The sequence below is a fragment of the Bos indicus x Bos taurus genome, chromosome 7 (assembly GCF_003369695.1).
Source record: "Bos indicus x Bos taurus breed Angus x Brahman F1 hybrid chromosome 7, Bos_hybrid_MaternalHap_v2.0, whole genome shotgun sequence".
NCBI lineage: Eukaryota > Metazoa > Chordata > Mammalia > Artiodactyla > Bovidae > Bos > Bos indicus x Bos taurus.
The window spans coordinates 88,099,613-88,125,591 of record NC_040082.1 but is presented as its reverse complement, the minus strand read 5'-3'; the positions used below and the strand labels follow the sequence as shown (position 1 = coordinate 88,125,591).

The following is a 25,979-nucleotide window of genomic DNA, read 5'->3' as shown; positions in this document are numbered from 1 at the left end:
AGGTGTGAGATCATGCCTTCCTACCTGGTGGTCCTCCCCTTCCTCCACTGGCTGGTAAAGGTTTCTGCCCTCTCCCACCAGATGAAAGTAGGGAGGGAGAATGGTTTGGGGCAGATGTTTACAATTCAGTCTGTTGTTTCATGGACACTTTTAGAAGGTTTGTTAAAGCAGGCAGTGCCTGCCTTTGGTTGTCTGCTCCCTGCTTCACATGCGCTTATGTCTCTGGTATATACTTTACTGCCCCCTCTGATTTGAGGGCGGGTACTGGCCTTTGGGTAAGATTCCTCTTTAAGACACCATTCCCATCACCACCTGATGTACCTTCTGTAGACTCCGTGTTCAGTTTCTGGGATTTATTATCTGATTTTCAGCCACAGCCGTCTTCACCTTTCTTATTGGGAACCCCGATCTTTAAGGAACATGATTGTGCTTTTCAAATAGCCTCATTAGGGCCTGAGTTAGCTTGGGTTTCAGACTGGAGTTGGGAGAGAGGACTCCTCATTCCTTCCCTTTTGATGAGCTGTAGGACTCAACAGCTCTCCGAAGAAATCCTCACAAATTCTCCTTCATTCATTCGTATTCTCTCTCTCTCTCTCTTACTGAAGTGAAATTCACATAGCCTAAAATTAACCTTTTTAAAGTGAACAGTTCAGTGGCATTTACTGCAATACTCTCTTAACCTCAACTCAGCCCTTTTATTACCTCTTTTCTGGGTGAGGGTTGCAAAGTTAACATTTTGGTTTATTTGGTATTTTGGGGGTAAATTCTACACATGGTCTGACCCCTCACTTTTGGAGTTTAACAGATCATGTATCTCCTGCCTCAGTGGTAACTTGTAATTGAATATCTTTTGTACCTGGCTAGGTCCTCAGAACTTAGATAAGCCCCATTTTACAGGTTAGGAAATGGAGAAAGAGAAAACAACCTGCCAGTGTTGGGCTGCCATTGAGGGGCAAGGCCGGGACTCAAGCCTGGTCAGGTCTGTCCAGGAGCACCAGCAGCATGTGTCTGCCCCGACAGGCCGTGCTAACCAGTGGCCTCCTCCACAGCCTGCTGTGTCTTCTGTCCCCACTTGGCCTCTGAGCCATGCTAGCAGCCCCTGGCTTCCTCAGGTGCAGCAGTGGAAGGTCGTGTCAAGACACAGCAAGAACATCCATGTCCTGTCTCTGCCAATGAGAAGATGGGAGGGCTCTCCCAGCAGTCTGGGCCTCCAGCCTGGCCTGGACTGGGGCCTTTCCAGGTGTCAGTTACAGTGAGGAAGTCCTCTGCCAGCACAGTTGGCAGCTGGAGACTGGAACAGCACAGGCCCAGAGAGCAGCATGGGTTACTGGGGATATGCCTAAGGAGACTGGGGGCCAAGAGCCTGTGCTCCCTGAGGAAGGCAGAAGGGAAGGCACCGGCCAGCCCATCAGGCCTCGAGGCACCCCCCCTGTGCAGCTGTGTCACCTGCCTTCTGTGGTATCAGGCAGCTGGGAGCCTCAAGGTGGGTGAGCTTCGAGCGTCTGCAGAATGGTGGTCCTTCCCAGCACTCATCTGTGTGGGACTCTGATGGTGGCTGTGGACGAAGGCCAGAGGTTTGCGTGGACAGCACTGGGCGTCTGGGACTGACAACTTGGGCGCTTTTCTCAAGGAGTGGCCGATGAGCTTCCAACTAATTTCCTTCTTGCTCTCTCCTTTCAGGGAACCCAAAAGGTGCGATGCTCACCCATGGGAACGTGGTGGCTGATTTCTCGGGCTTTCTGAAAGTGACAGAGGTGAATAAAGTAGAGTCCAATGCAGGTTTACTCTCAAGGTCACCCTCAAGCCTCAGAGGCTTTTCTTTGTGCTTTCTTTTTTTTCCCCCTGATATAATCTAGGCTGCCTTTCCCAGGCAGAAGTTTCTGTTTTCATTAGAGCAATCCCACTTTCACAGATACTTCGAACCACAAACGCTGAAATGATCCATACCTGGTAAATATTCAGTTGATTTCTAATAGTGCTGAGATCCCAGAAAGAAAAAACATGGAAAACTCTTTTCCATTTTTAACTTCAAAAATTGAGATACCCGTGGTTTAATGTATGAAGTGAAGTCGCTCAGTCATGTCTGACTCTTTGCGACCCCATGGACTCTAGCCTACCAGGCTCCTTCGTCTGTGGGATTTTCCAGGCAAGAGTACTGGAGTGGGTAATGTATAACTTTATCTAAAAAGTAATCCTTGGTAACTTGTTTTTCCAAGTAAGTCAGGGTTTAATTCAATCATTTTGTGTTTAAGGACTACTAGAGTCTGAGAAACAACGGCAACTGCTAATTTATAAGGCTGTACTAAAAAAGGTAAATCTAAAATAAAAAAAGCTTGATATCTTGGCCTGACAAAAGCATGTTAGCATTTTTAACCAGCTAAGAAGGAAGGACCTTTTACCACAAGTGGTGAGTATCTGAATGTCCTACAGTTTCCTTAAGGAGGAAGGGACATACCTTTTCACATAAATTAAACTTTTTCTCCACTGTAGAGAAAACCACTATCCATATTTATGCCAGATGGCATTATGGAGCATATGCCCAAATAGTAGGAAAGTTCCTACATCTTGGTAGGAAACAGAGATTTTTGGTAGCTGAGCCCAGGCCAGGAGCCATGAGCAAGTTTCCCAGGGCTTGTCCAGACTCGTCCGAAAGCCAGCCCAGGAGACTGAGGACCTCTGAAAAGGGGCAGAGAGCAGGGAAATCAGCCCAGGAGAGCTCGTCCCTGAGCAGAGCCCCTTGACCAGCGCAGCTCCTGTCCCTGAGGTCAGATCTGGCCCAGAGAGGGGGATCCTGCTCTGGCATACCTTGTGAAGCCCTGTTCTCAGGCTGTGGCTTCTGAGGCCTGGCTCCACCCGCCACACCTCTGTCCCCAACCCTCATAGGCACAGACCTAGGGTTCTCTGGGCCCCTTTCTCCAAGAAGGACTGGAAAGTGCCAACAGGCTGAGACCCTCTGAATCCCTACCCAGGTGGCCCAGGGCTGCTGGTGAAGTGGGGCCAGAGGCAGCCCCTGCAGCTGTGGGGAGGGGGAGGTGCCTGAGGTGGCAGGAAGGCTGTGTGTGAGGTGCAGGCCCTCCCAGAGGAGACTCCCCTGCGCAGCTGACTCTGCTGGTTTATATGTGCTTCAACTGGCTCTTTGCTTCTGCAGATAACCTAGACCCACTGGCGCTTCGACCTAACACGCGGCTTCCTATGCTGCCCTTTCTCTCACTTTTCTTTCTGCACCTTCTGTCTTCCTCTCACCCCTCCCCCTTCTCACTTTTTCTCTCTGTCGTCTCTCCTCTGTCTCTTCTCCCTCCTCCCCCACCCAGCCCTCCCCCTCTTCCTTTTCGCCCCTCCAGGTCATTTTCTCTTTATTGTTTTATGACTCTCTTGTTGTCTTCCTGTCAGTGTTTCTTTCCTTTCTGTCTCCCATGCCCGGCACCTGCAGAAAGTGATCTTTCCGAGACAGGACGATGTGCTCATCTCCTTCCTGCCTTTGGCTCACATGTTTGAGAGAGTCATCCAGGTAAGACGCCCCCTGACTGACCGGGCCTTGCCTGGGCTCCTTCTGTTTTCTTACAGAGTCAGTGGGCTCCCACTTGTGCGGATGTACACATTTCCTATTTGCCTTTAGCACACATGTTTGAGCGAATGGTACAGGTAAGGCCCTGGCTTCAGGGAGGCACAGTCTGTGCCCTGAACCCGCAACCCTAGCAGGGTGTCACTTTGTCACTGGCAGCGTGAAATAGAACTAAACTGGCCTGTCTTTGGAAGGTGCCACAAGGGGTCAGAGGACCATGGCCCCTCCACCTATCTCTCTTGGGACCTGCCTGCCCCACCTGTGGACATCCCTTGGCTGAGAGAGGTCCCAGCTGATGCATCTGCTCAGCGAGCATTGCTTCTCTGCAGAAGTGCTTTATTGTTCAACCTCTGTGCAATGTGGCTCCGTTTATGCCCAACACACCTATATTTTGTAACTTCCATCACTCACAAACTCCTAAAACAGAAAGCAGTAAAGATAGTAAAGTTGGGGAATCAAACTCTCACAGCCCCTCAGGCTATAGATGACACTGCCATCATGATTGAGCACTAGGACAGACCTCCTGGGGACAGAGAATGGAGGAATCCACATGAGGTTGTAGGGACAGAGAAACATCTGTGTATGTCACTTAAGGAACCAGCCTTGGCACACATTATCGCCTAGTCAGTCAGTCAGTTCAGTTGCTCAGTCATGTCCGACTTTTTGTGACCCCATGGACTGCAGCACGCCAGGCTTCCCTGTCCATCACGAACTCTCGGAGCTTGCTCAGACTTACATCCATTGAGTCAGTGATGCCATCCAACCATCTCATCCTCTTGTTGTCCCCTTCTCCTCCTGCCTTCAGTCTTTCCCAGCATCAGGGTCTTTTCTAATGAGTCAGCTCTTCACATCAGGTGGCCAAAGTATTGGAGCCTCAGCTTTAGCATCAGTCATTTCAGTGAATATTCAGGAGGACTGATTTCCTTGAGTTTGACTGGTTTGATCTCCTTGTAGTTCCAGGGACTCTCAAGAGTCTTCTCCAACACCACAGTACAAAGGCATCAATTCTTCTGTGCTCAGCTTTCTTTATAGTCCAGTTCTCACATCCATACATGACTACTGGAAACACTACAGCTTTGACTAGAAGGACCTTTGTCGGCAAAGTAATGTCTCTGCTTTTTAATATGCTGTCTAGGTTGGTCATAACTTTTCTTCCAAGGAGCAAGCGTCTTTTAATTTCAAGGCTGCAATCCCCATCTGCAGTGATTTTGGAGCCCCCAAAAATAGTTTCTCACTGTTTCCATTGTTTCCCCATCTATTTGCCATGAAGTGATGGGACCGGATGCCATGATCTTAGTTTTCTGAATGTTGAGCTTTAAGCCAGCTTTGTCACTCTCCTTTCACTTTCCTCAAGAAGCTCTTCAGTTCCTCTTCACTTTCTGCCATAAGGGTGGTGTCATCTGCATATCTGAGGTTATTGATATTTCTCCCGGCAATCTTGATTCCAGCTTGTGCTTCATCCAGCCTAGCATTTCACATGATGTACTCTGCATATAAGTTAAATAAGCAGGGTGACAATATACAGCCTTGATGTACTCCTTTCCCAATCTGGAACCAGTCTGTTGTTCCATGTCCAGTTCTAACTGTTGCTTCTTGACCTGCATACAGATTTTTCAGGAGGCAGGTCAGGTGGTCTGGTATTCCCATCTCTTTCAGAATTTTCCACCATTTGTTGTGATCCACCCAGTCAAAGGCTTTGGCGTAGGCAATAAAGCAGACATAGATGTTTTTCTGGAGCTCTCTTGCTTTTTCAGTGATCCAGCGGATATTGGCAATTTGATCTCTGGTTCTCTGCCTTTTCTAAATTCAGCTTGAACATCTGGAAGTTCACGGTTCACGTACTGTTGAAGCCTGGCTTGGAGAATTTTGAGCATTAGTTTGCTAGTCTGTGAGATGAGTACAATTGTGTGGTAGTTTGAACATCCTTTGGCATTGCCCTTCTTTGGGATTGGAATGAAAACTGACCTTTCTAGTCCTGTGGCCACTGCTGAGTTTTCCAAATTTGCTAGTGTATTGAATCCAGCACTTTAACAGCATCATCTTTTAGGATTTGAAATAGCCTAACTGGAATTCCATCACCTCCGCTAATTTTGTTCATAGTGATGCTTCCTAAGGCCCACTTGAGTTTGCATTCCAGAATGTCTGGCTCTAGGTGAGTCATCACACAATCGTGGTTATCTGGGTCATGAATATCTTTTTATATAGTTCTTCTGTGTATTCTTGCCACCTCTTCTTAATATCTTCTGCTTCTGTTAGGTCCATACCATTTCGTCCTTTATTGTGCCCATCTTTGTGCGAAATGTTCCCTTGGTATCTCTAATTTTCTTGAAGAGATCTCTAGTCTTTCCCATTCTATTGTTTTCTTCTATTTCTTTGCATTGATCTCTGAGGAGGGCTTTCTTATTCTCCTTGCTATTCTTTGGAAATCTGCATTCAAATGGGTATAACTTTCCTTTTCTCCTTTGCTTTTAGCTTCTCTTCTTTTCTCAGCTATTTGTAAGGCCTCTGCATACAACCATTTTGCCTTTTTGTATTTCTTTTCCTTGGGAATGGTCTTGATCACTGCCTCCTGTACAATGTTATGAACCTCCATCTATAATTCTTCAGGCACTTTGTCTATCAGATCCAATCCCTTGAATCTATTTGTCACTTCTACTGTATAATTGTAAGGGATTTGATTTAGGTCTTACCTGAATGGTCTAGTAGTTTTCCTTATTTTCTTCAATTTAAGTCTGAATTTTGCAATAAGGAGTTCATGGTCTGAGCCACAGTCAGCACCCAGTCTTGTTTTTGTTGACTGTATAGAGCTTCTCCATCTTTGGCTGCAAGAAATATAATCTGTCTGATTTTGATATTGACCATCTGGTGATGTCCATGTGTAGAGTTGTCTCTTGTGTTGTTGGAAGAGGGTGTTTGCTGTGACCAGTGTGTTCTTTTGGCAAAACTCTGTTAGCCTTTGCCCTACTTCTGGGTGCAGCAGAAGCATTATCTCCTAAGCCTCTGCCATTTGGCCTTGGGGGAGATCTGGTCTACTAGGGAGGGCTTTCCAGCGTTTCAGACCTGGATTCCAGCACCAGCAATTATCACTTGTGACTCTGAGCAAATCCCTTTACCTCTGAGGCCTTTGCATTCCTCCTCTGTCAAACTGATAAGAATTCTGTCTCCCTTACATAATTGCTATGAATACGAAAGAAAGGAGCCCTTGGCATGTTCCTAGTCCCATTAGCAACCAGCCAGGCTCCACCTTGGCCTCCCTTGGCCAACAACATCAGCAGCATCCCCAGTACTCGTGGGCACTGCATAGCCTTCCAGAGTTCCTGAGTTGTCCTGGGGAAGCGCGCAGGCATTCTGAGATCTGGAGCAGACACACTGATGAGGTAGTACAGCTCAGGGAGTGAGGCCGCTGTCCAGGCTCTGGGAGTGAGCACGAAGGGGCAGCCACCAGTGAGTGTGGCTGCGCTGGCATCCCCCAAAGGCTCAGGATTCCACCCTGTCTCCTGCTTCGCTTCATGTCTGAGTGGGACTTAGCGGGGAGTGGGGAGCTGTGGAGGGCGATATGTCACCTCGAATGGCTTTCTTCAGTGTCCTATGGCAGCAGCCAGAGCTGGCTTTGGGGGTCACAGGTGCCTCCGTATGGGGCAGAGCTTTGGACAGCTCTGGACTGCTCCCAGGAGTGACCGCCCTGAGGGACTCCTTTCTTCGTGTCCTCTTCCGCCAGTCCGTCGTCTACTGCCACGGAGGGCGCGTTGGCTTCTTCCAGGGAGACATCCGCCTCCTCTCAGATGACATGAAGGCCCTGCACCCCACTATCTTCCCAGTGGTCCCCCGGCTGCTGAACCGCATGTACGACAAGGTGAGCCTCGCGGGGAGTCTCTGCTTGTTCGGATGGAGGCTGGAGCCCCAGGCAGACTTTCTACACCTCCAGCCCCAGGTCCTGAAAGTCGCCTCCTCTCGTATTTCCTGACTCCCACCCGCTCTTCTGTTTGCTTCCTGCTGTCCAAAACCCTGGTTGGGAGATTTTGAGGGGAAGGAAGCTTCTTTCTCAGCTGTGTGCCTGGGCCTTGGTAGTGTTAACCTTCAACTGGATGTCACACATTTAGTGAAGCTCCTGCTTCTCTGGAGGCTCAGTTGGTAAAGTGTCTGCCTGCAATGCGGGAGACATGTGTTCATCCCTGGGTTGTGAAGATCCCCTGGAGAAGGGAATGGCAACCCACTCCAGTATTCTTGCCTGGAGAATTCCATGGATAGAGGAGCCTGGTGGGCTACAGTCCACAGGGTCACAAAGAGGTGGACATGACTAAGTAATTAATACTTTCACATGCAGGGGCAAAAATAGTGTGGCTTCTCTGCTGACCAGTCTGAGCTTTCTTCCTGAGAGTATGTCTCGAGGTAGGGTATGTGGTCTTTACAGCTGTTCCCAACTTCTGTTCTTCAGATCTTCAGCCAGGCAGACACCCCATTAAAGCGCTGGCTCCTGGAATTTGCAGCAAAGCGTAAGCAGGCCGAGGTCCGGAGTGGAATCATCAGGAATGATAGTATCTGGGATGAACTCTTCTTTCATAAGATTCAGGTGAGAAAGTGAACAAGTGATGGTGGAGTGGCACCCAGGTATCCAGTGGGTGACCTTATAGAAGAACTGGAGAGTTCTATCCCAGTGGCATGGCATGTAATCTTATAAAACAGTAACTTAATTGCCAATGAAATCAAAGCTTAAGCTGCCATTGAAATTTTAAAGGACTCATTTTCGTTCTTTGGAGATGTGTTATATTTGCCTGAGGCAACCAGCAAGAATTCTTGGTGTGAATTCTTGGAAAGTGAGTTCCTCGACCTCTGTAGGCAGTAGGACAACTTTGCCCGTGGGTAGTCGGGCTCACCAGGGAACTCCTGGGACCTGAGGATTCTCTCGCCCTGTCCCTGTAACCTTGGTCACGGTGCCTTTCCAAGCAGCACAAGGCTCTAGCATGATGACCAAGAATCTTCCTTTCCCTCCCTGTTTCCCATCCCTTCAGCTTCTCCCAAACCAAGCCGTATATGAACTACTCATTCCTGTATCCCCACTAAAGTTGTAAAGCTCTGCATCACACAAAGAATTTGTAGTTAATTAGAGGAGTGAGCATTACTCATTTTTCCTTCTACTCTATTTTTAGCTATGAAAATGAATATTTAAAATCTCTTGGCTCAACTTACAGAAACAAAGTGCTTAAAAAATTTATTGTCTTCTGCCGTGCACAGGTGAATAGCTCATGGCATTGATTTAGAAATGAACTAAAAGGCCATGCTATTAAGGTGTAAGTGGGAAGAAATTGTCCTAAGTAATTGTCGTGGATGCTTGCAAACAATGAGAGAGTGAGGGAACAGCTGTGTATTTTAAGAAAGGGAGAATCAAAATTACAGAATGCCACACAGATTAATGGCTTATGTCTCAAAATACATAAAAGAGTTAGCCAGCCATACCGTGGCTTGGGTTGCAAAGCCATTTGGATTGATTCATTTGGAAGGAGAAGGGCCTTCCTCACCTCAGCTCTTGGGTTGTACAGCTTCAGGCTGCCTCTCTGATCCCAACCTCAGCGTCCAGGTTAGGGTGCAACTGTGGTGTGTTTTCGTTGAGTGAGACCCAGGTGAGCTGCACGTCACCTGCAGCAGCATAGACTCTGGCACATTTTTCTCTCTCCCCACAGGCCAGTCTCGGTGGGTGCGTGAGGATGATTGTTACTGGAGCAGCCCCCGCATCACCAACAGTCCTGGGATTCCTCCGGGCAGCTCTGGGCTGCCAGGTATTGATTGCCTTTCTGTGGCCTTCACTGGGGGTAGTGGGGTGTACATTAGGACAGGGCAGGGAACCCATTGATCCCTCTTCTGTATAGAGAAATATCCTAGGGGCAAGATTTTTGTGGGGTAAAAGCCCCTGCTTTGAAGATGTAAAAAGCCTAAGGGTCACTGAAAGCCAAGAAAGCTTTGTGACATTGTAGAAAGCCTAGGCGTGTATCCACTCTGGGAGAAAACCACATGGATCATCAATGTGCTGGAGAATCTGTCCCACACCTGTACTGGCATCTCTGCATTCTCCAGCCTGCAGACTGTCCCCCAGCCCAGAGAAGGAGCGTGGGGGAGGGGGATGAAAGTTCATTTGTGTGCTTTTATTTGACTGGGTAGATTTTGTCATTGCTAAAAAAAATCCATTCCTTTATTTAAACATTCAATTAATGTTTATTGAGTTCCTACTTATGCAAACTGCTGCTGCTGCTAAGTCGCTTCAGTCGTGTCCGACTCTGTGCGACCCCATAGATGGCAGCCCACCAGGCTCCCCCGTCCCTGGGATTCTCCAGGCAAGAACCCTGGAGTGGGTTGCCATTTCCTTCTCCAATGCATGAAAGTGAAAAGTGAAAGTGAAGTTGCTCAGTCGTGTCCGACTCTTAGTGACCTCATGGACTGCAGCCTCCCAGGCTCCTCCATCCATGGGACTTTCCCGGCAAGAGTACTAGAGTGGGGTGCTATTGCCTTCTCCAGACTTATGCAGACTATATAGTAACATAGTTGTGACTGGTGGGTTTTCAGTAAAGTAGGCACATCTATTTCATAAATATGCAAGCTTAAAATTTTATGCTTTAGAAGCCGTGGGCTTCTTGAGACTTCCCTGGCAGTCCTGTGTTTAGGACTCAGTGCTTTCACTGCTGGGATCCTGGTTTCGATCCCTGGTCAGGGAACTAAGATCCTGCAAGCCTCCCCACCCCACACACAAAAAAAAAAGGAAGGAAAAAGAAGCCATGGGCTTCTTACACTGACCCTCCTGTTATACAGCAACATGAGCTGACCTCTCCTAAAGGCAGCTCTCCTACATGGTCTGGTCATGCCAGCACATGGGGCTCTGAAGGGGAATATCTTACAGAGACAAAAGAAGACCTCTAATGGATTTTAAAATGTTTGTCTTTACTATGTATTATTCAAACTGAAAATAAAGTCAGTGGTTGAAAATAGAAGCCTTTATCCCAAACCACATAACCTTATCTACTAAGTATCTCTGGTGAAAATAGCATTTCTTCCAAGCAGAGAAGCCATGCCTGTTATCTGTGTCCAGCTTCTCCTGGAGTTACCTGGTTTCAGGGCACCGTCCCCAGCCAGGAGCAGCCAGACACTCAGTGGGAGGTTAGCTGCCTGCAAAGGGCAGCCAGCTACCTGCAGGAGGGCACACACTACAGTGCAGTTCTTGTGTTTTGCTTGAAGGTTTATGAAGGTTACGGCCAAACGGAGTGCACGGCGGGATGTACCTTCACCACACCTGGGGACTGGACCTCAGGTAGGATGGGCTGGAGATGTGGGAACGAGTTAGAACAGCAAGCTCGAAAACTTCCTCTTGGAGAGTATATTTACAAGGGCACTTAGGAAATAGAAGAAAAAACATTGATGGTGGTTTTGTCTGGGTTGTGGCATTATGGATTTGGTTTTTTTGTTACATATTTTTGTACTTGCTTTTTTGGTGTATTTTCCTATTTCTTCCATAGATAATTAGAAGTCATGTTTTAAAAGAAAAGTAACAGATCACAAAATACAGCTCCAGATAGAAAAATACCTATAATATCAATATATTGGATTTTATAGTTTCTAAATATCACAGTCTAGCCTATAGTCATTTTAGAATGAAGGAAGCAGGCTGCAAATTGGATATGACCTAAGAGGGAGGGGCACGTTTATAGCAGCCAATGTGCTATTTCTTGAAGGGCCATTTCAGAGGCTCTTTGGAACTATGGTCTCCTGTGACTGCAACATCTAGAAGGCAGTGGCAACCTCAGAGAGGGGCAACTACTGCCCACAACCTCATTCTGAAGAGACTTATTTTTTAGGACAAGGAGGAGGTAGTAGGTATTGGCCTGTACATGTATTGGCCATCACCAAATTTAGACCAAATGCTGGAAGAATATGAAAAACATTCGTCAAAAGACTCCTTCCAGATACCAGCTTCCTCTGTGAGCCTGGGGCTACCCTTCATGCTTAAGTTTGCTCAACTATAACTAGAAATCGTGGAATGATGTACATAGGAAAGAAACATGCTTAGTAATGCAACTATTTTCTGAGCACCTTGAGGCAGTCAGCAGAAACATGATAGGTGGACTCTAAATTGAAATCACATTTGGCCAAGTGAGGTACAGAAGCACTTTTTTTGTTTTCTGAGTTTTATCTCCTTAAACTCCTGCTGAGTGAAGTATATCTTGTATGCAAAGTTTTTGGTCTCCCTACCACTGGCAGATTTACTACAAGGAGTGTATTCTGAGATCCTGGCTCATTAACTTTTTTCTTGTTATGCCATATTATATATAATATGCCATATTATATGATTGCTTACATATGTACCCTTCCTTTTGGACACTTTCTTCCCTCTTGTGATACCCTCTGCATTATCACATGTGAAGGTTTGGAGGTTTTTCCTTTTTTAGGCATCCTTACCATAAAAACGTATGAAAGTTTATCGAGTATGAGAGGATAGCTGTCTTTGTACAATACTGTAAAAGATTTGACAACATCTCATTTAAAAGAGAAAGTGGCAGAGCCTCCTTTTTGTTTTCGTGGCTCACTTTATTTCAGGACCTTGGCCAGCACCTGCATAAAAATCCTCTGCTTTGCCAATAAACTGTGTAACAACCAGTTATTAGAACATAGCTTAGTTGTAGTTTTGTGATTGGAATATAGAAGACCAAGAAAATGTAAAGTCTTATTTGAGGTGTGAGGGAGAGAGAATTGTAGATGATTATTATGCACATTAATCAACAGTTTTGTGACTGGGGAAAAAGCAATAATGACTATTTTATGATCCTCAAACCAAAAGAACAAAGCTAGTGGAGGTGATGGAATTCCGGCTGAGCTATTCCAAATCTTAAAGATGATGCTGTGAAAGTGCTGCACTCAATATGCCAGCAAATTTGGAAAACTCAGGAGATGGTGACTGCCACCGTGAAATAAAAAGATTCTTGCTCCTTGGAAGAAAAGTTATGACCAACCTAGACAGCGTATTGAAAAGCAGAGACATTAATTTGCCAACAAAGGTCTGTCTAGTCAAAGCTATGGTTTTTCAAGTAGTCATGTATGGATGTGAGAGTTGGACTATAAAAAAAGCTGAGCACCAAAGAATTGATCCTTTTGAAATGTGGTGTTGGAGAAGACTCTTGAGAGTCCCTTGGACTGCAAGGAGATCCAACCAGTCAGTCTTCAAGAAAATCAGTCCTGAATATTCATTGGAAGGACTGATGCTGAAGCTGAAACTCCAATACTTTGGCTACCTGATGGGAAGAATTGACCCATCAGAAAAGACCCTGTTGCTGGGAAAGATTGAAGGTGGGAAAAGGGGATGACAGAAGATGAGATGGTTGGATGGCGTCACCGACTCACTCGATGGACATGAGTTTGAGTAAGTTCTGGGAGTTGGTGATGGACAGAGAAGCCTGGCGTGCTGCAGTCCAGGGGTCTCAAAGAGTTGGATATGATTAAGCGACTGAACTGAACTGAACTGAACTGAAACAAAACCAAAAGATACGATCTAATAATGGGGAAATGTCTTAATATAAAACATCCTGACTGTGTGGTTGGCGTGGGTGTGAGCCTCCCATCTGGGCCCTGTGAGTCTGTCCAACTGGACGGATGTAGAACAAAGGCCCCGCAGGGGTTGGTTGGCCTCACCTTGCTCCAAAACTGTATCATCAGTGCTTGCCTGTCTAAAGGTGTGTTGCTTTCCATCCACAATTCCCCACTGTGACCACCTGAGGGGTTTTACATGGCACGGAGCATCTTCAGTCCTGAAATTGAAATGAACGCTGACCAATGCCCCTTTGTTCTGGTGTTTTAGGACACGTAGGGGCACCTCTGCCCTGCAATCATATCAAGCTCGTCGATGTCGAGGAACTGAACTACTGGACCAGCAAAGGAGAAGGAGAGGTAAACTTGAGTGTTTAGCCATTCATGTCTGTGGATGCTTTATTATGTAGGGAGTAAAAGGGGAAAAAAAATGGAATTATTTTCCTTTCACCCTATGTGTAAAGTCATTTCATATTCCTGATTAATTTAAGCCCAACTAAATTGAGCATTTCCTCTCCTGTTTATGAAGTAACCAACCCCCAAGGATGGGGCTGGGCTGATCTAAAATAAGATTTGGGATTGCTAAACTTTTTTTTAAAACCCATTTTTTTTCTTAAGTGGCATGGCCTGGGCTGTGTATCTGTCCAAACAGAAATGTGACCATTTGGAGATAGGCCAGATGGGGTAGATAGAGCTTGCCGGCACTTGCTGATCCCATGGGAATGGATGGGAATGCTGAGTGCCTGGTCATGACGCAGGGCATCAGGCATCTCTGGCAGAATTAGCCAGCCTTCTGTCTCCGGGGAGACACCATCCAGTGCTGCAGAGCAGCACATACCGAAGGCCACTGGGTTCCTGAGGAAGAGGGGATGGCAGAGGCAGGCCTGGGGAGTCAGAGCAGAGAAGTCACTGCTTGAGAGAATGCCGGTGGCCATTCGTGTCCTTTTTTTCCACCACTGTGGTTTCCTCAGTGGATTTCCTGAGGGATAGTGTACATTTTTCTACACATGCCTCATGACAGCCTCTTGTCAGGGTTCCCTATGCTGCGTCCTGAGAAAAACCAGGTGTTTGTCCCTACAGATATGTGTGAGAGGACCAAATGTGTTCAAAGGTTACTTGAAAGACCCAGAGAGGACAAAGGAAGCCCTGGATGATGACGGCTGGCTTCACACTGGAGACATCGGGAAATGGCTGCCGGTGCGTACGTTGGAACCATGGACCTCCACACATTTTGGTGGTAGGAGTGTGTGTCATCTGGTTCACTCCTGAGGCAGGAGTCTTTATGTCCACCCCGACAATCAGTCATTCCAGAAAACCTCAGGGAATTGGGAGGTTCTTTCTTACCTTGCCCCCAAAGCTTCCTTCTCCATCCTCCTGGTGAAGGTGACAGGGATCTTTGGGGAGCATAGAATTGGAGTTTGAGGCCCACTGCCTACCCTTAAGTGGCCTCCTAGAAGAAGTCTGACAGTGCTCTGAAATCTGATGGATAAAGTATTGTACATGGAACAAGGGGTTCATAGCTCTCGGAGATCTGAGGAAGGCAGGGCCTGGGACACTGGCCTCCAGCTGAGAGGTGACACTGAGTGATGTGAAAAGCTTGGAGCTGGGCAGGAGGATTCTAGGGTTCTTTTGTCTCTGCTAGCAGCTACTCCGGTGACCTTGAACAAAGCTTTATCCCTCCCCGTGGCTTCGTATTAACTCCCTTGTAGAATAAGAGAGTAAGCTACATGGCATTCTTTAGCTGTGGCCCCCAACTTTTAGTTAAAACCAGTTATGGTGATTCATTCTATCATTTGTAAAATGGGGATAATAACACTGCTTACCTCTGTGGTCATGTTGTAAGGAAGAAATGAGATTACAGTGTACCTGTAAAGCCCTTAACACACTACCTGGCACATAGCATATGCTTAGGTGAAAGCTGTGACCACAAAAAGGCTCCATCCCTGAAACGAAGAGCCCCCCACCTGCTGCAGCCCACCCCAGGAAACCATTCCTGTGTCTCTGGGAAATTGCTAAGGCCTTGGGTGGATGTTCTGAGATGTCGAGTTTATCGGGCAGGTTAGTGATGTTGAGCCCTCCAGGGGCTGGTGAGCCGATTTGCCGCTTGGAACTGTGCACTTCACTGGGAGATACCCTCACTCCTGCAGCAGACGTGCATGTGCCCCCACCATGTACCCAGGACCAGGGACTCTGCTCAGGGAAGAGAGGTGTCTTTAGATGCTACCCAACCTAGTGTGATGGGCATGAGATGACGGCCATGCTCACCTGGGGGAGAGGCAGAGAAGAACAGGCGCCCACTGGCTCTGAGTCTCAGAATGTATGTCCTGTCCCAAGAGAGGGGAGAGCAGAAGGACAGTCAGGGCAGGAGTAGTAGCGGCACTAAGTTGAGGAAAACTAGGGTGTGAGGCAAGCACTTCTAGCTGAGGACCCACAGTGGAGGAGAGAGGCTGGAGAAGCAAGCAGGGCCCTGGACACTGGCAGAGGGTAGATTGTCCTGTCAGCTAATGAAGCCCAGGCTTCAGGCCTTGCCTGTATAGGCCCCTTTCAAGGCTCTGTACTTCATTTAGTATTAGGGGGGAGTCCTCAAAATTGGGGAAGAACTTGGGGGAAAGTCCCACAAAACTGCACCTGCCACGGATGCCCTAAAACTCAGATGAAACCACCCACCTTGCAGGGTGTTGTGAGAAGCAAGTAAATTGATCCATGCAAGAACTCACAGCCCAACACAGTAGGCAGACAGTCTGTGGGAGTCAATTTTTAAAATTATTATTATGTTGGAATAGTGTTAGATAGGTCAGGGAAAAAGTTCTAAGTTTCTGATCCAGAAAGACCTGGTGTAAGTCCTGGTTCTCTCACCTCCTACCTACATGGCTTTGGAGGAGTTGACTGACCCCTCTAATCCTCACCTTCACCGTTTGTGAAATGGAGGTGATGACACCCAACTCACGGGGTGCCACGAGGCCCAAAGAAGCCAGTGTGGTGGAAGTGCTTGATGTCCAGGCTGGATTTTGAGCAAAACAAGGCCTGCTTGTTTTTCTCTTCTGGTGAGATTACTGTGGTTCTGATAATTGAACACATAGAGTGGGGCCAGAGTGTGTGCACACGTTAGATAAGGAAGTGGTTTTGATGGGAGGAAGAGTCGACTGTAAGGAGGATTTATGTGTGAGGACGGGTGAGCCTGACTACTGGAAGTCCCAGGAGAGTGCAGTGGCAAGGCCATCTCTAGGTTTGGGGCTTGGGGAATGGAGCAGGCTTGAGGAGGGTCATCCTTTAGGGCACACTGCATTGTGCAGGGCAAACAGCCTGGTTTTTTGTTTGTTTGTTTGTTTTTTTAGTCTTTTGAGGATAGTGAGGTTCTGAGGCTAGAACTCAGTGAAGAGCTCTGGCAGGAAGCTCAGACAGATGCAGGAGTGGCCACTGAGGAGATAAATGATAGTCACCTCAAGGGACATTGTCAGTGGAAGTGGGGACATGGCTGCATTCAAGGGTTGAGCCAAAGGAGAGAGACCAACCTATTCACCTCGGAAATTCAAAGAGATGTAAGGGAGTCAGGGAAGTGGGTGGGGGTCCTGGAAGCCAGGGGCTCAAGCACTCACTGCCCAGGGGTGGCCTGCCTGCCGCAGAAATCTTGGAGAGAGAGGGCCCCTCCTGCCATCTGGGGGCCTCCACCAGAGCTGTGCTGTGTGCTGATGGATGGAGAGTCCATCCTTTGGGAGTGGTGGCCTAAGCGTGGTTCACGGGGCGAATCTGAAGATGCAGATGAGAAAAGGGACAGCTGGAGTGAGGGCCTTGGTGAGAGGAGCCCCGATGGGAAGGTGGGGAGCCTTCTGAGGAGGAGGGCACCTGTTGCTGGGCACCTGGCTGGCAGGGCTGGGAGGGGGAACGAGGCACATGCTGAGCGGAGAGGACAGTGGGCACTCGGCCCAGCAGAGCTTGAGAGCTGCCCACTTGTGTACACACTGTCCCTCTCTGGCCACATGGTGACTCTGTGAGGGCAGAGACGTTGGGTGCACGAGCAGATCCAGTGGGGCATGCAGGCTGGGACAGGGCGGGGGTTGAGGGGCTATGGCACGAATAAGTGAGGGGCTCAAGCTTGGGAATGCCATCTTTTTATGAAGCTGCTTGTCCAACTCCACAGACTGGTACTCTTAAAATTATTGATCGGAAGAAGCATATATTTAAACTTGCTCAGGGAGAATATGTTGCACCCGAGATGATTGAGAACATCTACATCCGGAGCGAGCCTGTTGCCCAAGTCTATGTCCACGGGGACAGCTTAAAGGTGAGTCCCCAGGCTCCCGCCTTCCCACACGTGCCGGGCCTGATGAGAATTTGGGGAATGATTTCCTAAGTATCTGGTATTTGATTTAAAATGATGACCATTCATTTCCGATCAGACACTGGTATTATCTGGCATATAAGATCAGGAGAGAAAATGTTTATCTAAGGGAGAAATCTTGATTGCTTATAGTTTGATAAATTTGCAATTAAGGTAAATAAGTTGCTTGAAGTAGTAGTAATGTACATTCCCACTACTTTTAACTTATGCTTCATCTACTTCCAAGAGGAATTCTGAGATAATATGGTGAAGCAAGATTCAGGGTTTCTGCTGTTTTGGTTTTAAAATATGTAAGTGAACTTTACAGATAAATAGGTGCAATATTGCAAGTAATTGTACTGATTATAATGTACAATGTATTAAGCTTAATACTTAATGTATTAAGCTAGTATACTAATATAGTTTAGGATTAAATTATTTGGAGAGAATTTCTATTTATTCTACTTTTCAGTATCATTTAGATCTGAAGTAGAAACATCACTGTGAATATATTCTCTGCTATCATTGCATGCTCAGTTGCTTAGTCGTGTCTGACTCTTTACAACCCCGTGGACTGTAACCCTCCAAGGCTCCTCTGTCCATGGGATTTCCCAGACGAAAATACTGGAGTGGGTTGCCATTTCCTACTCCAGGGGATCTTCCCAACCCAGGGATCGAACCTGAGTCTCTTGCATCTCCTGCACTGGCAGGCAGATTCTTTGACACTGTGTCCCCTGGGAAGCCCATGGGCTGTCATTAGATTTATGTAGTTAAAGACTATTATTTTTTTAAGAAAATACTTTAAAAATTAAAATTGTGTTCTCAATGAATGAGGAGCATATTAATGAATCAGTTTCAAAATGGTCTGGAAATACTTAGAAATGTATGTGTTTTTGATTGTAGAGTTGGTTGATTAGTATCCTAAAGATGGTCTCATTTAAATTTGTCATGAGAATTAAAGGTACATACAGGACTAACCTTACTGATTTTTAATCTCCTTTAAGCTTATTTTTTATTAATCAATCTTTTACAAAGTTAGGGAAATATATCAGAAATATTCAAGAATATTTCTGTCAAGAATGTGTGATATGTTAGTGGAAATGTTTCATAAGCATTTACATATTTTTAGAAAAGAGTAGAGTCTGAGAATACCAAGATAAGTTTTAATGGTGGACCACAAATAACCACTTTAAAAACTTTTGTCATAACTATGTTTTCCTCTGGTGGGATCACAGGCCTTTTTGGTGGGCATTGTCGTGCCCGACGCAGAAGTCATGCCCTCTTGGGCCCAGAAGAGAGGAATTGAAGGGACGTATGCAGAGCTCTGCACAAATAAGGTCTGTACCTGGGGGCTGTTTCCTGCCGGACCTTCTAACATACTGCATAATGAGAGAACACAAAAACAGTAGCCCAAGTGAAATTTGAGCCAGTAGGGAAATTTCCAAGTTCATTTTATAAGTGGTGGGAGTCCTAAACCAGAGGTTTGTCTTTTGTTATTGTTGTAGAAGAACCTTAATTCCTCTTAGAATACTTGATAAACGTTTGAATTTTCCAGCCAGGAGACATCACAGAAAGCATGTCCAGCCCTGTTTTGCAGCTTGCAGCAGAGTCCAGGGAGTGAGGGGGCTTGCCCAGAGCCACACAGCTGGTTAACAGCAGTGTCAGATGTGAGCGTAGGCCTTCTGACAGCCCTGTTCTTTCCTGATGGGAGGTAGATTTTGTGTCTACTGGGCTTAGAGAGACAGTCATAGAATTGTAAAAGGAGCACAGTTCTTCCTGCTGAGAGCATTAGCTGCTCACACCTTCCAGAAACCTCCTGGCACATGTGTGGTTCTGTGGAAGAGGATCTCTGTGCCCTGACTTGGCATTAGCCCTTCAGTCACACGGTCTGTTTCTTAGCAGTGTGAACTCTAGAGCTCCCACCAGGCCCTGGGCTCTTCTGGGGGTGACAAGGCACCAGGGACTCAGCAGGCTGACCAGAGGGCCGATTTTTAGAAAAGCTGAGTAGTCCCTTAGCCTGCTCTCGGGCGCTCCTTAGGCCTTGCCAGCACTTACTTACCAGATGAGAGGTGGTGATTGGCTTGCTGCCAGGGAGTGTCAGCCACAGCTGGGGGTTCAAACGGTGGGGGCACGTGTTGGTATGGTTACTAGTTGTACTTTGCTCAAAACTCACTGATTCTTCTATCTCCATTTTGAAATGTGATTTTGCCTTGTAATTTTACCTATATGGTTTGATTCAGGAGCTGAAGAAAGCCATTTTAGAAGATATGGTGAGGTTAGGACAAGAAAGTGGACTCCACTCTTTTGAACAGGTAACTGTTACCTTTTCCATACTTGTTACCGCCCTTTACGTAGGGATGGAAATTAAAGCAACCGACGGTGACCCTAAGCTAGATTCCCTATCCTCCACACTGTGCCCTGCAGGCAGGCTATGTACCAGCAGACCTCCGAAAGCCTGTTCCAAGCCGACTTTGCAGCAACCTGCAATCTAACTAAAAGAGGTTGTCTGCTAAGTGAGACTGCACTCACTGTCCTCATAATAACAAATGTTCATAAAGCTGAAATATGTTCCTAGCTGTCACCGGTAGGGCGTGTCTACATGGTGTGTCTCCGAGCTGTGTGCAGTACTCAAAAGCAGCAGAGCCCTGTCTCATTTTTATTTTTATGGGGACTGTCTTCTTGGCTGCAGCCGGTGATCTTACTTGCTGGGACATGGAAAAGATTGCCCTTCTGGGGCCAGGGATCTGTCAGCCCAGTGTGCTCTTTACAAAGAGGAGGAAACAAAGAGTGTGCTGGGAGTGGACACAGCAAACCTCTTAAGACTTTTTGACTTTGCAAGGTTGGGCCTCTTTTTTGTAACTGAATTCATGAGCATACTTGGTCCTTCTTACACATACCATGTGTAATCCTCTGTAGTCAAAAATTCAAAAGCACAATTCTTTAAACAGAAAAATATTAATATGGATTTTAAGAAATTCCCCAGTATGCATTTAATATAATTGTTTTTCATAAAATGTTTCTCCAACAGAGTCTGTAGGGTTTATGAGAATTTTTTAATTTTATATGTTCATTTTGATGTTAACCCAAAACCATTTTTAAACCAGTTTTAAATATATTGCTAAAATTCTTACAGCAATTATTTGGCAATTAGAAAACAGTTCCACAGATTAAGACTTTAATTTCTTAAGTAAACACAGTTTCAGGGTTTGAGAGAAATGTTTTTCTTTTGAAATAGATCTTTACATTAATCTGGGTTGAGAAACACTGCTTTGCCTGCATCTGTCAGCATGTTTTTGGGCAGATAAGACCTGGATAAATAGATCCTTATTTTAAAAAATTATAAAATCTAAGGCATTCAGGGAAGTCACATATATCTTTCTGAATGCAAAGTCAGTTCTGGCATGATAATTATTTAAATTTTTAAATTTGCTAGAACTGACTTCATTGCTTCTCCATCAAGGGAAGCTGTGTGACTACAGACATGATCCTGTATGTAGAGCAGGGGCCACAGAGTGGTTGGAGACCTGGTGCGTCTGGGCCTCTGTTACCTGAATGGCTGGCGTTAAGGGCGCTGGGGATGCACTGGGATCCTACAGATATCCTTGTGATTCCCAAGGCTTGCACGCCCCCTGCTGGATGTGGGCTGTGTGACCTGCCTCAGGGTACATGGAGAATTGTAACTGATTCTCTTTCCTGGAAAAGACTACCACTCTTAAGGTTATGTTTAAAGAACCTTTTCCAGTGTTAACCGTTGCTCAAATTAGAGCTTTTACTGAGAGTTGGCATATTCTTAACTTTCCATATGCCTTAAGCAGAGTTTCTGCTCTATTAATCTGCCCTTGCCATGGTAACCTCAAATACAGAGAAGTCATGTGGCATCCCAAAGGCCTGAGTTTCATTGCCAGGGCTGTTTGTTACCTCTCCATTTTCTCTGTTCTCATTCTCCTCTTAGTTGGTCTGTGGCATCCTCCCCACCGCAGCCAGCGTGTACCCTCAGCTGACCACAGGCGAGCAAAAACCAGGCTTCGTGCCTGAGAAGGGTATGCTCCTAGTTGTATTCTAAAGCTTGACATAAATTATTCCAGTTAAGCCATAATCTATTGTCAGCTAGTCCTTTTCCCTTTCCTCATAAAAGAATGATCAATTAAGGCTTTTGCTAATTTTTTAACAGCACCCTCCCCTGCTGCCTCCACCCCAAATACATACCCAAGCCCAAGGCTTAAATCATTCAACAGAAACATTAGGAGTTGAGACTTACCGGGCAGGATTGATCTGAATTAAACTTTGAATTAGATGAAAATTTAATGTAATTTAATTTTCAGAAACAATTCCTAGAACTAGGCCAACCATCATTAATTTATGGAGATCTTTGGGAGATATTTCTTAATGAGTAGAAAGGAAGCATTTAAAATAACTGTATCAATAATTAAAACATATAGGTTCTTGGGAAGTATTTGAGCATACTTAACCATTACTTAACCATTTTCTTGACACTTATATGGCTTATTAGTTTGTATAGGCATATAAATACAAAGTGAACTTTGAAACTTAATAGATTTTTCAAATCCTGACTGCAGAGCCCTTGCTAAATATCTTTTACTGTATTTTCTGTCATTGAAATGAATACTTAATCAGTTTGCCTTTAAATCAGAAATGAATTGAGCATTTCCCTAATTAATTAAATTTTTAAAAATTTCTCCTGTCCTAAATTATTTATTTTGTATTTATTATCTACAGGCAATATTGTATGTTAAAGTGTTTCACTGAGTAATTCTATTGAATGATTTTTCAGGATTATGAAAATTTCTATGCTTTAGTGAGTTGGCATAAATTGACACTTGTGAAACGTTATATTCCAATATAAAATTTAAATGTTACAGTGTCTTTAAATTAAAAAAAAAAAAGAAATCACTGATAACTGTATAGTTTCAAAAAGGGAGCTAACATCAAGTATCTCCTTCCTTCTTTCCACAACAAAAACTTTGTTTATTGCAAACTGGAAAACACATTTTATGTTGTGTTAGGCATAATGGGAGAATAAAGATTTATCCCTTTATTTTCCCAGCCACAATTCAACAATTTGGTTTTATTAGAAAATATGTAATTATAAAAAATGAACATTGGCAAGTTTTGAGAAATTTTTTTTTTCTGGGGAAAAATAAAAAACTAGGTTGGCCACCCACAGTTAAGGTCAGTGTTAGCTAAAGAACTATTTTGACTCATTTTTTCCCAATTACTGATTAGATTTTTAGCTACTGGAGCAATTTGTGCAGGTATTTTCATGGCAGGATTTAAATAGACCCAGGGCCGTAGGTCAGACTGGAGCAGGGACTGGCAGCAGTGCCACTTTGATCTGTTTGTTAAGTGGCTGAAAGGCGCGCTGAGTGCCACATTGCTTGGCTTCCTGCAAGACTGTATTCGTTTCCTCTCCTCAGGAAGAGACTGTGTTGTAGAGAGCCACACTAAACTGCAGATGCCCCGGGCAGCGCCTTAGGCTTGCTGCAGGTAGCTGGTTTGACAGATACGCAGAATCTACCAGCTGATGCAGTTCTTTCTTCCTAAGATCATAATGTTTCTTTTACATTCTACTTACCCTCTTAATAGCATAATAGCACCGGTAGCTCTCCCTGTGAGAGTCATCTTCCCCGTACTGTACTGTCTGAAGCTTCCACTTATCGCTGCTGGATTTTCAGAGGTGTTCACCCAGGTCCCTGTGGTGAACGTAGACTCTTGTCTCAGTTACACATGTTCTCCACATGCTGTTAGGAAGGTGCATAAGCTGAAACCCAGGCTGCAGGGACACTGTAGAAATGTATATTTTGGCATTGGCATCTCCTTTTAAATATATTATTATTTTCACTTACAGAAGAAGGTGGGTGCGCTGTTGACACTTGTCAGAAGCCTTCCTGTGATACCATTTCTATCAGAAGGAGCTAAGGATGTTAGCTCTGCCACTTTTTCAGTTTTTCATTTCATAACAGTAAACATGAGTTAAGAAGTTAAACCGCTGTATCTTGGATTAAGTTTTATTTGGATTTTGTTCATCTTTTCTTCATGCTAACTAGTCTTGTTATCAAATGGTGGTTTCCAAACTTAAGTAGCCGAACTTAGATAACATGTACCAGACATAAGAGCAGAGCTGCTCTAGTAGATCTAGGGCTTGAGCCAGAGCCTATCTTTTACCCCCACTTTCAACCCAACCCCCTCACTTATCCCTCCCGCACCCCACCTTCATGCACCTCTGCTTCTCCCCCACTCCATCCCACCCCTGCCTGTCAGCACCCCACCTTCATGCCCACGTCCACCTCCACGCACCCATCAGCAGTGGCCACTGCAGAACCCCTGGTTCTCAGTGTACTATGGGCCAAAAACATCTCCCTTGGGACCTGTTTCCAGTGACTTTTGGATCCCCTAGGATGATTTGTGTTTGATAGAAGCAAGTTAGGAAAAAAGTATATTCCAGAGGGTACAAAAACTGCCAGCCCTGTTCCTTACCAACTCCAGCAACCAACTTACTTACTTGCTTCTTTGAATATCAAGATCACTGAGGGAATTTTCAAACAAAACACTTATTACAAGGACCTTTACAAATTTTGAAACATTAGATAATGCCTCTTTTTGGGGCAGGTACCTCAGATTTCCACCTGTTTATATTGGATATCCAAGTAGAAATCCTTCAGATATGTGAAGTAAAGTTGAAGCTGCTACATGTAATGCTAGCTTTAGTTTTAGTGTAGTCCTGTCCTCCCCTTCTCACCACACATGGTTCCCTTAAAATGCTATTCTTTCTATAGCAAAAGTGAATCCTTCATTTGAACAAATTTCTAAGAGGCAAAGGTGAATCTCATTTGTTAATGTTGTGTTCATTTAAAAATCATCACATTTTAAAATTACAAGCATGCATTTAAAAAATGCCAGAATTTGTTAGAATTTTTCTTGAAAGCTTTTTAAGAAGTAGAAAGTATAGCTGTTTTAGGGGTCTTCTTTGAACATTGAGTCTTTGATCTGAAAAATCAGTGAATGCAATGGAGAATTTTCTGGGCCAAGAATTCTTTGTCATATCACAGTATCCACCTGCCAGAACACTAGACAATTGGCATCAGAGATTTTGAAAACAATCCTTGACATGTTGAATTTTTTTTTGCGACTATTTGCATGCATTGATTTTTTTCCCTGAGTTTTTTTGGTTGTTGAATATGCATAACATAAAGTTTCCCATCTTAACCATTTTTAAATGTGTAGTTCAGTGGCATTAGTACATTCATAATGTACAACCATTATCACCACCCATCTCTGTAACTCTTTTCATCTTGTAGAATGAAACTCTGTACCCATTGAACAGTAACTCTTAATTCCTTCCTTACTCCCAGTCTCTGGAAACCACCATTTTACTTTCTGTCTCTGTGACTTTGACTACTCTAGGTGTCTTTATCTTTTCGTGACTGGCTTATTTCACTTAGCACAATGCCCTCAAATTCATCCATGTTGTGGCATGTGTCAGAATTTCCTTCCTTTATGAATTAAATGTCACTGCATATCTCTGCCACATTTTGCTTATCCATTCATCTGTCAGTGGACATTTGGGTTGCTTCTCCATTGCAGCTGTTGTGAATAATGCTGCTGTGAACATGGATGTACAAATATCTCTTCGAGATCCTGCGTTCAGTTCTTTTGGATACACACACACACTCCAAATGCTGGGTCGTAATTCCGTTTTTAATTTTTGGAGGAACTGCCATACTGTTTTTCCATAGTGGCTGCACTATTTTATATTCCTACCAACAGCGCACAAGGATTCCATTTCTCTATATCCTCACCAACACTTGTTATTTTCTCTTTTTTGGATAATAGCCATCCTAATGGGTGTGAGAGTATTTTGTTTTGTTTTTTTAAATAAGTCATTTCCTGATTGTATCCATGGATTTTAAGTAACGGTTCTCCTTTGGCAGTAGCATGTGCCACAGGGACCTTGCACTCTTGTTCTCCTGGCTTCTGTAACCCATGCCCCCATTACTGGAGCCATAGAGCAGCCTCTCCCTTCCCCTTGCTATCTTTATCTGGCCAAAGCCTGCTTATCCTTCAGAGTTTTACTCAAGCATCCCTTTGCAGTGAATCCTGACCCGGGTAGGGTTAGGTGCTATGTCAGATGCATTCAGCTCTAAAAGAAAACCCTCAGTATGTTACATACATAGGGTGTGTTTTTGTGGTTTTCTCACATAAGAAGTCCAAAGATAAGATGTCCAAGGCAGGTACAGGTCTTCAAAGCCCTAGGTCTTTCTTCCCACTCTCCATTCTGGGTATGTTGGTGTATCACCTTATGGTCACAAGGTGGCTGCTATGGCTTTGGACACAGTCCATATTCAAGGAAGGAAAAAGGGGGAGTGGGTAGAAATAGGTATATCTGAAACTTTCATGCGGAAAGCAAAAACTTTCTCTTCTCAGTAGCCAAAAATGGATCTGATGATTACCCGCTTAGTCTCAAGGGAGGCTTGGAAATAGGGAATAGGATTGTCATAGTTTACATATAGACCATTTTGG

At 45.1% G+C, this 25,979-nt stretch overlaps 1 protein-coding gene across 5 annotated transcripts in view; it reads left to right on the top strand.

The window, feature by feature from the left end:
• ACSL6 (acyl-CoA synthetase long chain family member 6) overlaps nt 1-25,979 on the top strand; it is a 66,102-nt gene that overhangs the window by 34,772 nt on the left and 5,351 nt on the right. For 3 of the 5 annotated variants that reach the window (XM_027547069.1, XM_027547066.1, XM_027547070.1), the window contains 11 exons: nt 1,681-1,754; nt 3,565-3,642; nt 7,281-7,415; nt 7,998-8,132; nt 9,241-9,336; nt 10,784-10,856; nt 13,395-13,483; nt 14,204-14,320; nt 17,262-17,405; nt 18,677-18,778; nt 19,682-19,753. In XM_027547069.1, the coding sequence (XP_027402870.1) occupies nt 1,681-1,754; nt 3,565-3,642; nt 7,281-7,415; nt 7,998-8,132; nt 9,241-9,336; nt 10,784-10,856; nt 13,395-13,483; nt 14,204-14,320; nt 17,262-17,405; nt 18,677-18,778; nt 19,682-19,753 (1,115 nt within the window). Of the gene's footprint in view, nt 1-1,680; nt 1,755-3,430; nt 3,509-3,564; nt 3,643-7,280; nt 7,416-7,997; nt 8,133-9,240; nt 9,337-10,783; nt 10,857-13,394; nt 13,484-14,203; nt 14,321-17,261; nt 17,406-18,676; nt 18,779-19,681; nt 19,754-25,979 lie in introns of all 5 variants that reach the window. The other 2 variants (XM_027547068.1, XM_027547067.1) reach the window with 2 other exon arrangements.